This window comes from Vipera ursinii, assembly GCF_947247035.1.
Source record: "Vipera ursinii genome assembly, chromosome: 1".
NCBI classification, from domain to species: Eukaryota; Metazoa; Chordata; class Lepidosauria; order Squamata; family Viperidae; genus Vipera; species Vipera ursinii.
Genome location: NC_139512.1, coordinates 338,051,909 through 338,065,898, shown reverse-complemented (window position 1 = coordinate 338,065,898; position 13,990 = coordinate 338,051,909). Strand labels below are relative to the sequence as shown.

At 38.8% G+C, this 13,990-nt stretch overlaps 1 protein-coding gene across 1 annotated transcript in view; it reads left to right on the top strand.

The window, feature by feature from the left end:
* TYW1 (tRNA-yW synthesizing protein 1 homolog) overlaps positions 1 to 12,435 on the top strand; it is a 28,213-nt gene extending 15,778 nt beyond the window's left edge. Inside the window, exons 9-16 of the mRNA XM_083350805.1 lie at positions 1,689 to 1,741; positions 3,027 to 3,145; positions 3,584 to 3,693; positions 6,072 to 6,249; positions 6,908 to 7,043; positions 7,387 to 7,497; positions 8,777 to 8,944; positions 11,101 to 12,435. Of these exons, the coding sequence (XP_083206931.1) occupies positions 1,689 to 1,741; positions 3,027 to 3,145; positions 3,584 to 3,693; positions 6,072 to 6,249; positions 6,908 to 7,043; positions 7,387 to 7,497; positions 8,777 to 8,944; positions 11,101 to 11,322 (1,097 nt within the window). The 3' untranslated portion in view covers positions 11,323 to 12,435. The remainder of the gene's footprint in view (positions 1 to 1,688; positions 1,742 to 3,026; positions 3,146 to 3,583; positions 3,694 to 6,071; positions 6,250 to 6,907; positions 7,044 to 7,386; positions 7,498 to 8,776; positions 8,945 to 11,100) is intronic.
* The last annotated feature ends 1,555 nt before the right edge of the window (positions 12,436 to 13,990 follow it).

Genomic DNA, 13,990 nt, shown 5'->3' with positions numbered 1-13,990 from the left:
AAATATTACATAATAGACTTAAGACCCCAGCTCATTGATTTGTTATTAAAAGTCTTGTTTTTATAGTCATAGTTAAAAATCTGGCTGTTGCCACTGGAATGCTTAGGATTTTCATTTGCAAGTAAAAATTTTGCATATTCAGAAGAATCTCTTCCTGGTTTAGATTTTAAAATAGCCCCGATGACTTCCTTCCAAAACTTTTATAAAATTCACAATGTGGTAAAATATCACCCACTATTTTAGCATTCCATTAAGGGGCAAAATCTTTCAGAGATGGGAATTTTTAAAATCTACCCTATAACATAATTGATGACAACCCATTTAATTCGGCTTTCAAAAAGGCTATTCTGTATTCAAATAATTAGGTAGTTCAAACATATAATTCCCAATGTTGCAGGTGAACGCAATTTAAATATTTTAGATTATTGTTAGCTACTGGAGTTGTATGTTGAAATGGGTGGCCATGCAAGTCTTTTTAAAGATGGACAGACACTTTCATGTAAGCCGGGGAAGGGGCACAACATTTGCAGACATATTCCATAATATTGCCCAGACTTATTTTCAGGCAAGCATCTCTTTGTATGTTATATTGTGTTCAGAAATTCAGCAGCTACAGGAACACAAGCTTGGATATTGCAAGCTTGGTGTTGGTGTAGTGGTGCAGCTAGAGCTTATTATGAGGAAGCCTGAGCCTCAGACTCCCACTTTCTATGAAGCTCATTGAATAACTTTGACTCTGAGACTGTTCTTCAGTGGGGAACCACAACTGGCAGGACAAACGTCTGCATATAATTAGGGAGCAGACCCCGCACTCATTTGCACTGATGGTGTTATCTGGTCAGGTAATGACTCTGAGCTTGTTTTCTGCAAGCAAACAACAAGCTCAGACACTACAAAGGTCTCCACAGTTGAACCCTGAGCTACATATTTTCTGTTGGAACCGTTCTTTCTCCTGGTCTATTTTGCAGGGCTGCTGTGAGGATAAAATGGTTGGGAGACCCATTCCTATGAATGAAACTAAATTAAAAATTCACTTTACTGCGGTGTCCCTCAACTGTGCAAACTTTTGAGATGTGTGGACTTGCAACTCCCAGAATTCCCTAGCCAGCATCAACACATTTTAAAGTTGCCAGGGTTAAGAAACACTGCTTTATTGTAAGAGTGGTCAGATGGAGACAGACCAATTAAATGGCTAGGTTTATATTCTTTTGTTTGTTTGTTTTTGTCTTCAAGTCGATCTTGACTCCTGACAACTATTTGGACAGCTCCCTGCTGTTTTCTTGGCAGCTCATTTGGAAGTAATTGCCCTTTCCTTCTTCCCAGGGCCGAGAGAGACTGACTGGCCCAAGGTCGTTTAGCTGATTTTGTGCCTAAGGCTGGATTAGAATTCATTCTCCCGCTTTCTAACCCAATGCCTTCAGCCCTACATCAAAATGGCTCCCTCGTATAGCTTGCTAAACCATAATTTTCTTGACCATAGTTGACTGAGCTGAACCATAAATCATGGTTTTCACAGTATTAAAAACAATATAGTCACATAAATAATCAAAACCAAATAAACCACCTTGTGCTTACTGGAGCCGACTTTGAACAAAAGCGTTTGCTTATATTTGATAGCCCATCAGGATCTTTATGGCCGTTTCTGCTATATCATTCAAACTAAAACAAAAGCCTCCTCTTTCATTCAGGTTACAGATTGATTGGGAGCCATTCTGGAGTGAAGCTTTGCCGATGGACAAAGGTGCTGCTTTTCCTTTCCAATCAATTTTTAAATTTATTTATTGATAAAATGTATTGGCCGCCCATCTTACCATAGGGTAATTCTGGGCGGCTTACAGTTATAAAAATATATCTATACGTGTACCATTAAAACATAAATAATTAAAATCAAACATTAACACCTAAGGAAACGTGGGGAGGAGGGGGGGGTGGAGTGCAGAGAGGTGGGATCTGTTGTTACTAGATTAACCAGCTCTATTGTGCTGCTCCCCCACTGGGGTCCCAAGCTGACTGGCAGAACCAGGTCTTTAGGCCCTTATGAAAGGATAGGAGGGTTGGGACCAACCTCACATGGGGTGGGGGCAAGATGTTCCAGCAAGCAGGAGCAACAGCAGAGAAGGCCCTCCTCCTCCTCGACCCTGCTAACCGGAATAATCGGGCTGATGGGAGTGGGATGGGTCAATCCCAGTGGAGTGAGACAGTCCCTCAAGTAACCTAATAATGATGGTGATAAGGTGTCTCCCAATCTCACGCCCTCCAGATGAATTTGGAGGGCAACTAAAATAAGGGAATCTGGCTCCTTAGAGGCACAACTTCCCTATGGTGAGTTTTACGTTCATCACAGTGTAACCCAAGGAAAAGCTGAAAATGCTTTCAGTAAATTAATGGTAATAAAAAGAAAATGCAGAAATAAATTTATATTAATCATCACAATGTTCCCTCCTTTATAGTATTGAGATAATTGTAGATTTTTAATTCAACTGAATTTATTAGATTTGTTTTGTCCTCCCACTCCTGGATGATTTCATGATTTCATTTCACCCAGCCATTCCTAATTAAGTGTTATTGGTGTCCGTTGCGGTGTAATATCTATTGTTATTTTGTATATTTTTAATGTGTTTCAGTCCACCCATTGTCTTTTGAGGAGGATGGGCCATAAAAGCTCTAAAATAATAATATTAATAATAACTTGATGATATGACTTTGGGGTTAGGAGAGGCTGCATTCAGCTTCTGTGGGATTCCTTCACTATTTAGTGGTGGCTCCATATTGCAGAATGCTTTTTTTCTTCAGTAGAGAACATACCATTTAACATTTAGTGCCAGCAAGAATTTATTACTATTTTTAAATTTGGCTTATATTCTGCCTTTCTCCTCATTCCAAAATGGCATGTAATATATTACAGTTTAAGAATAATTTAGATTGATAAAAATAAAATATGATTCTATAAGGTAAATGCTTGTAATAGCAGCGCCATCTTGAGACAACTGTTATTTATTTTGTTGTTGTTCACATTTGTCCGATAGTCAATGCTTCGTGGAAGAGGAGGCTGTTACAAGCACACCTTTTATGGCATTGAAAGCCACCGCTGTATGGAAACCACACCAAGTTTGGCTTGTGCTAATAAATGTGTCTTCTGTTGGAGGTAAAGATCTGGGACTGAATATTTTTTTTAGCAAAAATGTTAAAATGTTTGTGTGCCTCCAAGTCAGTGTTGATTTCTGGTGACTGCCTAGACAAGTCCCTGCAGTTTTCTTGGCAAGATTTTAGGAAGTAGTTTACCACTGTGTACTTCCTAGGGCAGGGATGGGGAACCTTGGCTCTTTTATGACTTGTGGACTTCAGCTCCCAGAATTCCTGACCCAGCATGACTTCATGCCTAAGGCAGGACTACAACTCATAGTCTCCTGGTTTCTAACCTGGTGCCTTAACCATTACACCCGACTTGCTGTCCAGGATTGATTGATTCTACCAAGGGCCAAATTTTCAAAAAAGCATTGCTTTAATTTTGATAGTCCTACACTGCCAGATTAATTCTCAGGTACATAGCATTATTTTTTAATTATATATTTATATTTTTCAGACACCATACAAATCCTGTTGGCACAGAGTGGCGATGGAAGATGGACCAGCCACAGATGATCTTGCAGGAAGCCATTGAGAACCATCAGAATTTGATCAAACAGTTCAAAGGTGGGAGAGGATCCTCTACGTGTGATTTTTGTTTTAGTAATTGGATCTTGAATCTTTTAGTGACTGACATATGAGGGAAGAGAGCCTCTTTTAAGTTTGTTTCTGTTACATCAGAGCTTCAGGTTTTTCTTTCATCCTAAGTATAAATGATTATATTGGTCCCGAGGCTGTTTTGTTTCTAGGAATTATAGTAGTACACTTCTGTAAAATTCTTGGAAATATAGTAGCAGCCCATTTGGAGGATATCAGATGGAAAGATACTGTAATAAGAAGAAGCATAAGCTTTTGCTGCTCTTCTTCAGTCAAAATAACCTTGAATATGAATTTTAGTAGGGTTAACAGGGTTTGCTTATGGAAGTTGTAAAGTGTAAAGCGAGTGCCATAGTCATTAAGCAAACATTGTAATCATTAAGCAAATCCATAGCTCCCAATGGGTGGGTTTTCTTAGGAAGCCAGAAATAAATGCCAATTTCGGTAAAAAACAACATTGTAAGTCTCGGTGATATGATTGTGGGATGCTGCAAATGGCTATAAATGAGGGCCGAGCATCCAAAGTATTTGTCAAAATTAACAGAAAATCTGTAATGTATTTTGTTATCATGTTATGACATACACCATTAGATTCTTGTAAATCTATCTTTAGTTGCAGTTTAATTTTTCTATTTACTATTCCTACTCCAATGAAAAGAAATGTAGTCATATAGCGTAACTAATTGATTTCATAATACTTCTTTATGTATTCTTGAGGGAGGAGAGGAGCTCATGGGAGGAACTAAATGTTTGGGCCTGTTTGGGGAGGTTTAATGGTTCTTTAAGCATCTGAAAAGTTTAAGGCATTTAGATTATCCCGTAACTTCCAAACATCACCATAGAAAGGATCGAAAATACTGTTCTACAGGTAGTCCTCGATTTACAACAATTCATTTAGTGACCATTTAAAGTTTTGATGATACTGAAAAAAGTGACTTATGATCATTTTTGACACTTATGGCCATTGCAGCATCCCCGTGATCACATGAGCAAAATTTCATACTCTTGGCAACTGGTTCATATTTATCACTGTTGCAGTGTTCCAGGGTCACATAATCACCTGTTGTCAATGGGGAAACCACATTCACTTAATAATCATGTTACTGACTTAACAGCTGCAGTGATTCACTTAACAGCTGTGGCAATAAAGGTCATAAAATGGAACAAAATTCACTCAATAACTACATCATTTAGCAACAGAAATTAGGGATCAGTTGTGGTTGTAAGTTATAATAATAATAATAACAACAACAAAAAGGCTGGATAGTGGCAGTGCCTGGAGACAGCAGAATAGATGAGAAAGAACTGGAGAAGATAACAAAATACAAAGACCTACTAATAGAAATAGAAAGACTGTGGCAAAGGCAAGCAAGGGTAGTACCAATAGTAATAGGTGCCTTGGGTGCAATCCCAAAACAACTGGAGCACCACTTGAACACCATTGGCATTGACAAATTTGCCATTAGTCAATTGCAAAAGGCGGCCTTACTAGGAACTGCTTCCATCCTGCGATGATATCTATAATACCATCAAACATCCACATCTGCCTATCCCAGGTCCTTGGTAAGGACTCAATAGGTAGACAAAAATGCCATATCCAGTCTGAACATCTGGTTGACTGTACGATGATTAATAATAATAATAATAATAATAATAATAATAATAATAATAATAATAATAATAATAATAATAAAATAATAATAATAAACAGTTGGAAGGGACGTTGGAGATCATCTAGTCCAATGCCCTGCTAAGGCAGGAAACCCTATACCATTTCAGGCAAATGGCTGTCCAGTCTCTTCTTAAAAACCTCCAGTGTTCTGGAGGCAGGTTGTTCCACTGGTTAATTGTTCTTACTGTCAAGAAATTTCTCCTTAGTTCTAGGTTGCTTCTCTCTCTCTCTCATTAGTTTCCATCCGTTGCTTCTTGTCCTGCCTTCAGGCGCTTTGGTGAATAGCTTGACTCCCTCTTCTTTGTGGCAGCCCCTGAGATACTGGAATACTGCTATCATGTCACCCCCTAGTCCTTCTCTTCATTAAACTAGACATACCCAATTCCAACAACCGTTAAGAACAGTTGCTGGAATTGGGTATGTGTAGTTTAATGAAGAGAAGGACTAGGGTTGACATGATAGCAGTGTTCCAATATCTCAAAGGTGGCCACAAAGAAGAGGGAGTCAAGCTATTCTCCAAAGTCGAGGACTACATGTACTTCAGGAGCTCTGGAGTCACAAAAGGAGTGTAGAGAGGGGAGATGGGTTGCCTGCAGTCTTCTGGCCCTGAATTGTTCCTCTCTGCTGCAAACTATTCTCACCATTCTGGTTGGAAATGACCTTATTCTGTTTTTAGGAGTCCCCGGCGTGAGAAATGATCGTTTCAGAGAAGGGATGGAGGCCAAGCACTGTGCACTGTCTCTTGTTGGCGAGCCAATCATGTACCCACAGATCAACCAGTTCCTAAAGCTGCTGCATCATCGCAACATTTCAAGCTTTTTGGTTACAAATGCACAGTTTCCAGAGGAAATTAGGTGATAATCCTAAGAAATTGTACCTCTTCCTTCCCGTTTGTTGGTGCTGCAAAGAGATTGGATAGCCATTTGTCTGAAATCATATGGGGTTTCTTGCCTGAACAGGGGGTTGGACTAGAAGAGACCTCCATGGTCCCTTCCAACCTTGTTATTCTGTTACTTCAGCCTACAATTGGGATAGTGTGCTAAGAGATTCATTGTGAAAAGTAGGCAAGCCAGAGGTACAGTAATGGCTGGAGTTTGGACAATAACTGGCTCCGAATGAATTTTAAATTAAATTAACTTAATTAAATACAGTTGGTGTGATTATTTCCTTAGTTAATACTTTCTCCCATCTGTCTCTCTGAAATTTGTAAATTGAAAGTCATGTTTGGAGAGACCGAGGAGCACAACAAGGATTTTGGTGGGTCCATATGTCCTCAAAGTTTACGTTTTTAATTTAGTCTCTTATGCTAGATGCCCAAAGTTAGATAAGAACAGCTTTGTATATCCACACTACTCCACTTTTGACCTCAATGTCACACCTGCTATTGGAAATAATCTGAAATCCAGAGCAGCTGCCATCCAAAATATATTGGATTTTAGCTTTTCTTTTCCTAAACAACTTAAGTAGCAACATTCCACAGTTTTAGAGCTTTCACTGTTGCCTCACAAACAGGAACCTCCAGCCTGTCACACAGCTGTATGTCAGTGTGGATGCCAGCACCAAAGATAGTCTGAAGAAGATTGATAGACCTCTCTTTAAAGACTTTTGGCAGCGGTTTCTAGATAGCTTGCAAGCCTTGGCTGAAAAGGTATGGCGTTCAACTTATGTTTGGTTCCCCCTTGACACTGAAGTAATAGTGGGAAAGGTTGTGGATCTTGTATGTGATCATAACATCATCAAAACCCTTTACAAATTACATTCTTTAAGTCAAAAGTTCAGATTACAATGAACTGTCATAGTTAAAATAAATCTGTATTCAGATTGATTGGCTTAGTGCTCTTTTCATTTGAAAACTTGATGCTAAATTCAGCACCAGTTATGTGAGTTCTGACTCACACTGTGTATCTAGATATAGTCCTGCTCATATCCTTTTATTTGTATGTACTATTGCATGTTGTAATTGAAAACTGCTCTCTCCCAACTTTTTTTAGCAACAGCGCACTGTATATAGATTAACACTGGTGAAAGCTTGGAATGTGGAGGAGCTGAAAGCTTATTCAGATTTGGTGTCTCTTGGCAAGCCAGATTTCATAGAAATTAAGGTGAGGTGTTGATTGTTAGGGTGGACCCTTCTTACTTCCCACATATGATCTTTCGTGTGAGTTCATTGTTTTCCAGAGAAATGTTTTACGTATGATAAATGGCAAATTTGACTAGGCCTGATTCCAAATACTTCCACAAAACATTTTAGGGCAGATTTTGCTTTTCAATCTATACCTGTCCCTTTAATCTGCATTCTACATGACTCAGTCTGTACCCTTCCCTCTTGTTTTACATTGTACGTTACTCTCTGAATTAAAAGAGGCTTTGCCAAGTAGCCTATGAATTCATGGCAGAAAGAACATTAGCCCTCATGATAGAGAACATTCATCTTCAGAGGCAGCACCACTTGCTGAGGACAGACAATGTAAAATTTTATTACTTTCATGCCCTGTTTTTAAGGTTCTTGGGAATATATGCTTGGACCTTTTAAGACTTCCAGCTGAATCTGTGGAGACTGGATAGAAAAAGAGCAGGGCTAACCTGCAGATTGATTTTCTACCCAGTTTGAAGTCTTCCCATGTTGAGCTGAAAAATCATTCTTAAGCCAGCGTAATATTAAGATGTGATATTTTGATACAGGTAGACTTCAACTTTTGACTGTAATTGAGCCCCCAATTACAGTCATAAGTTGTGAAAGACTTTAAGCAGTTCACTCGGTTTTATGACTTTTTTGTGGTTGTTAAGTGAACATGGCGGTTGTAAAGCAAACCCATTGTTCACTGTGGGATGGGTTTTTTTGCTGGAAACCAGAAGTAAATGCCTGTTTACAGCAACAGCATAAACCACAGCCACGTGACTGGGAGCCACTGTAAACGCCCATAAATGTGGTTCAGTTGCTGATTTCCTAAAAGGTGGTCACATGACTATGGGAGGGAATGGCCAGCACAACTTTGAATCCAGATCATAAGTTGCTTTTTTGGAGTCCTCTTAATTTCAGTTACATAAGTCAAGGATTACCTTCATTGCTGTTCACCTTTCCTTCTCCAGCGGTTTTTTTCCTTTGTCGTTTGCTTATAGACTGTAAGCCTGAGATGAGAAATAACTTTATTTTGACCTGTAATTAATTAATTTAAAGAATGGGGGGAACCATACAGGAATAGAAATTGTGATTTCTGGTTATGCCTTAAAAATAATTCTACTTGTTCAGTAATTTGTAACATTGCTGCACTAGTGTTTCCTAACTATATGCCAATACATTCTTTTAGGGGGGGAAAAATTCAAAAAATGAATTTGAGTAAAGTCTAGGGCTCTAATCTTAAGAAAATGTTTCTTCAACAGGGTGTGACATACTGTGGGGAAAGCTCAGCCAGCAATCTCACCATGGCCAATGTCCCTTGGCATGAAGAAGTGAAGCGTTTCGTGCAAGATCTGGCTGACCTCCTCCCAGACTATGAAATTGCCAGCGAACACGAGCACTCCAACTGTCTCCTCATTGCCCACAAAAAGGTAATTCTAAGCCTCTTTGGGTCATTTCTCGAAACCTTTTGGTTAGGAAGATTTAAATATTTATTATTAGCAGTATAGGCTCATTTTCAGCTGCAGATAGTCTTCGACTTACAACCATTTGTTTAGCAATCATTCAAAGTTACAATGGCATCGGAAAAAATAATAATTTATGACCAGTTCTTGCACTTTATGACCAGTGCAACATCCACACAGTCATGTGATTAAAATTAGGATGTTTGACAACCAGCACGTATTTAGCAGTAGCATTTAGACTTATATACTGCTTCATGGTGCTTTACAGCCCTCGCTAAGCGGTTTACAGAATCTGCATATTACCCCCAACAATCTGGGTCCTCATTTTACCAACTTCGGAAGGACGGAAGGCCAAGTGAACCTTGAGCCGGTGAAAATTGAACTGCTGGCAGTTGGCAGAGTCAGCCCGGAGTACTGCATTCTAACCACTGCACCACTCTTAACATTTACAGTGTTTGCAGCATTCTGGGGTTCATTGGATCACCATTTGCAACCTTCCTGACCAGCTTTCAACAAGCAGAGTCAATGGGGGAAGCCAGGTTCACTTTAATAACCACATGGTTCACTTAACAGCTTCAGTGATTTGCTTAACAGTTGTGGCAAGAAAGATTGTTAATTCGGGTGTGATTCACTTAACAATCACTTTGTTTAGCAATGGAAATTTTGGTCTCAGCTTTGGTCGTAAGTTGAGGACTATAATGATCACGAAGGTGCTTTATGACAATTATAAACAATAAAAACAAACATTTTTAAAATAAAGATGCTAATATTTTTGAGCTACAGGCCTCCTCAGGATTCAGGCCATGTTATTGGTTGCTGCAAAAGGTTGCTATGGCTTTGCCAGTTTGCCAAAGGCTGTCCTCTTTGGTGGGGCCAATCTCAACATACTTATTTAATAGAAGGACATTCTAGCCAGATGGTTTCATGTTACTCTTTCTAGTCCTGCAGGATACTTTTTATCAGCTCAGCTTCTTCCAGTTTTTTTTCTGGGCAAACAAACATATTTCTAACAATGCTGACTGCCAGCATTTTTTTTTAAATCTAAGAAGGCCTGCCGGATCTGTGATTAATTGCTGTTTGGAAAATCTAAACCCAAAGTTAAATGAGGCAAAGAGCCTAGATATGTGGTCACAGTGACATCTTTGGATACTATGTGAGAGAGTCCAGCATTCGAGTCACAACAAGTATAAATTTAACAATGGGAATTGCAAAAGTGAGGTAAAAGAGCAGTTAAAATAATAGGCATGTTATGAATATTTCAGAATTGGAAATCTAATCCATCCAAGAAAAACGTGTGATGCTCCTGTTCTCCAAGTGAGAAGAGATTCTCAGTCTTTTGAGCCACTTCTGGAAGTTCTTTGCTCCTATCCACGACAATCAAACAGTGGAATAGCTTACCCCCAAAAATTGTGGGCGCTCCATCACTGAAAATTTTCAAGAAGAGACTGGAGATGGTATAGATTCTCCTGCTTGAGCAGGGGGATGGACTAGAAGACCTCCAAGGTCCCTTCCAGCTCTATTCTATTCTAATCAAAAATCTCTGCTTGGTAGAGCAGGCTGTACTAATTTGTAACATCTGAGTAAAGAGCAGAGTTAGGGAACTTGGATAGAATTGAGGTGCATACTTACTGGTCTATGACCATTAAAAAGGTTAGATTCGATATACTTATTAGGATCTGGAAGTGGAGAGAAGTGGGAGAGATTAACTCACTAGAAGTCTTAGTATCCATAGGCATTGCTTTAAGGCTGTCCATTATACCTAAGAGACCTTCAATAAACTTGGCTAGATCACACATCACTCTAAAGAAGGATTTAATTATGGTTTTTTGAAGAACAAAAATGGCTGGCTTCACACTAATCCAAACAAGAAACAGTATTATTGTTCAGTACAGTCTCCTCCATTCTTCCTGTCTTCCAGATGTATGGATTTTACCTCATAGAATTCTTAGCAATGGTCGTTCTAACTGGGGAGTTCTGGGGATTAAAACCTCTACGTATGGAGAGTGACCAGCTTGTTTTAGTTTTGTCTGAATCAATATAGTAAACATCTTTAGAGCAAACCTTCTTTTAAAAAAACAACCTACCCCTCTGTATCACAATGATACATCTGCTTTTTCCTTTAGTTCAAGATCGAAGGGAAATGGCACACCTGGATCGACTATGATCGCTTTCAAGAATTGGTCCATGAATACGAACAGAGTGGAGGAATTAAAACATTCACTTCTGCTGACTATGTAGCACTGACTCCTCCTTGGGCAGTGTTTGGAGCTAAGGAAAGAGGTTTTGACCCGATGGATACAAGATTTCAACGAAAAAACAAAATGAAGGACATCTCCGGATGCTGACAATTTTAAAATTGGACCATTTTTTGAGCCAGAGCTAGGATATAACCAGAATTTTTGGTTTGTTCACTAACATCAGAAAGTGTATAAAAGTTGAGATTTCCATTTCTCTTGGGGCTATCCAAAGTTTTTTCCCCTTTTTTCTTTTATTCTACCCAAAGGGAAATAGTAAGTTATATGCTTTTTAAAAGGCAGGTAGGTGCTATTAATTTATTCTTCTCAAATCTCTCAGTGAGAGATACAGGTAGTGCTTGACTTATCATAATTGAGCCAGGAATTACATCTGTCGTAACTTTGAACTGCTTCTAAGAAACTGATTGTTGAGTGAGAACTACCTGTAATTTCAGTTTCCACCCTATTTTTTCCATTTCTCATTCTAATCCAGGAGTGGACAGCTATGACCTTTCAGCGCTACAATTTTTGCAGTCCTCACAGCACCCAGAATGGGCATGGCCCACATTTTGTAATCTATTTTTGTCTATTCAGGTGGCATGATCATCTGTGCCCCCTTCAAGCCACCTCCCAAAATAAAAATGCACCCCGTTTTCCTAATTAGATTCCCTTGAGATCAGGGATGTGTCTTGAGCCATATCTGTGGACTCCAGACATAAAACTATTTTTATTTTCTTCCATAAAAGTAGCTGAAAAAATTGTTAAGTCATGCAGAACTCAAATGTGAAGGTATTTTCCCGTTTCTCTTATGTGCTGTGCACCTGGCATGAAGTGACCATCTAAAAATGTTTGAAAAGAGCTGCAGCCACTGTGGCCCAATGGTGTGTGTGGGCTATATTAAATTGAAATACATCTCTCATTTTGCTAGAAATTTAGCTACAATAAATTAAAAACAAAAAGTATCCCATCTCTTGGTATGTGGATATTTTTGCTCCCATCTGTGAATGCAGCAGTTTAGGATTAAAACCTGTATCTATATATTTTTCAGTGTTTCCCATGGATCCATCAATGTTGTATTAAATACTGGATTGCTTTGTTAAAATTATTATTCTTTTTTAAAATAATTTCTGCCCTAATTAGTATTTTTAAAATTTATATATAATTTTTGATACCTGCTTTAAAAAAGGTTTTAAATTTTTGAAAGCAAACAAATAAAAATCTAAATTTCATACCTACCTTTGTGACTCAAGTAAAATGGCAATCCATTTTATTATTTTTCTGTATTATTTATGGAATGGTGGCAGCACATGCAATAATTTAGGTTGACAAGGGCTACATATAGTCTGTCTTTTTACTGATAGGATAATTTATCCTTCCCCAGGTGGTGCCCACCAAATTTGTCGAAACCACAACTCCCAGAATTCTTTGGCAGTCATTGGGGAATACATTTGGAGGGTACCAGACTGGGAAAGGCTGGTATAAGATGTGACAATTTCCTTTCTGCAGATACCTTAAGACAGGTTGGCCATTTAGCATCTGCAGATATCTTTTTCACCTTCCCTGTTTAGTCAAAGGATTTTATAACCTTGGGGGCCCAGAGGAATTATTCTGTTAAAAGAAAAAAGTCTTTCAATAGTACCTGATCTACAACAAAGCAAAAACAACTCAAAATTCCAACCCTGCCCATTGTGCTTGAAACCACAAAAGAAAAAAAAGTGTATTTTATATTGAAAGCCAAATTAGTTATGGTAACTATGAGTGGGGAAAAAACAAAGCATCTTTACAGTAAGAGTTCAAGCTCTGGATTCCCGAGAACACTTAATCAGTGACTTGTGAAAAAATAGGAAAGTTACAATTGATTTTTAAGGAATATTTCATGGTAAAGGCAATAGAAAAAAATTAGAATGAAAGGAAAATAGTGGGGCTGCGCAGTGTTTGGGATTTGAAGTTTAAAATACGCATTTGGTAGTGCAGAGGGAGTACATGTGACAGCTCTGATCCCTTAAACCAAAAATATCTTGTCCTGAGATTGTAGTGCTATTGTGCAGGGCAGCCATTCAATCCACTAGAACCAGTCTGGTCTAGCAGTTGAGGTATAGGGACTAGAAACCAGGAGACTCGGACTGAGTTCTAGTACTGCCTTAGGCCTGAAAATCAGCTGTGGGCCACTCCTCTCTTAGCCTAAGCCAGGGGTAGGCAACGTTGGCTCTTTTATGACTCATGGACTTCAACTCCCAGAATTCCTGAGCCAGCTGCTGGCTCAGGAATTCTGGGAGTTGAAGTCCATGAGTCATAAAAGAGCCAACGTTGCCTACCCCTGGCCTAAGCCATCTCACATAAAACATCATATGCTGAACACAGTTATTTTCTACAATAAGGTTTAGTGCTGTTTAATATTTAACTTTGGAATTGCCACAGCTCCAAGTTTCTAATATACAGCTAGAGAGATTTAAATTATTTAAAAGAAAGAGACCAAATAAAAGATGAGATGGAGTTGCACTATATATAAGAAATAACTACATCTCTACAGAAATAGAGCACAACAATGATGAAAACTGTCTTGAATACATTTGGGTCAATATACGTAAAAAGGGCGAAATGACATGTATACTATAGGCTGTCGGGGGAGGATTATTACTCCCCTATCAGAGGGCGACCAACCGTGGTTCATTTGATGCATGGTGAACATCAAAGAAAGAAATCCAAGGCGTATTCTACTGTAAATGAATCTTTACTTGGAAAGCAAAAGAAAAGCTCCTAGCTAACCATCTCTCATCAG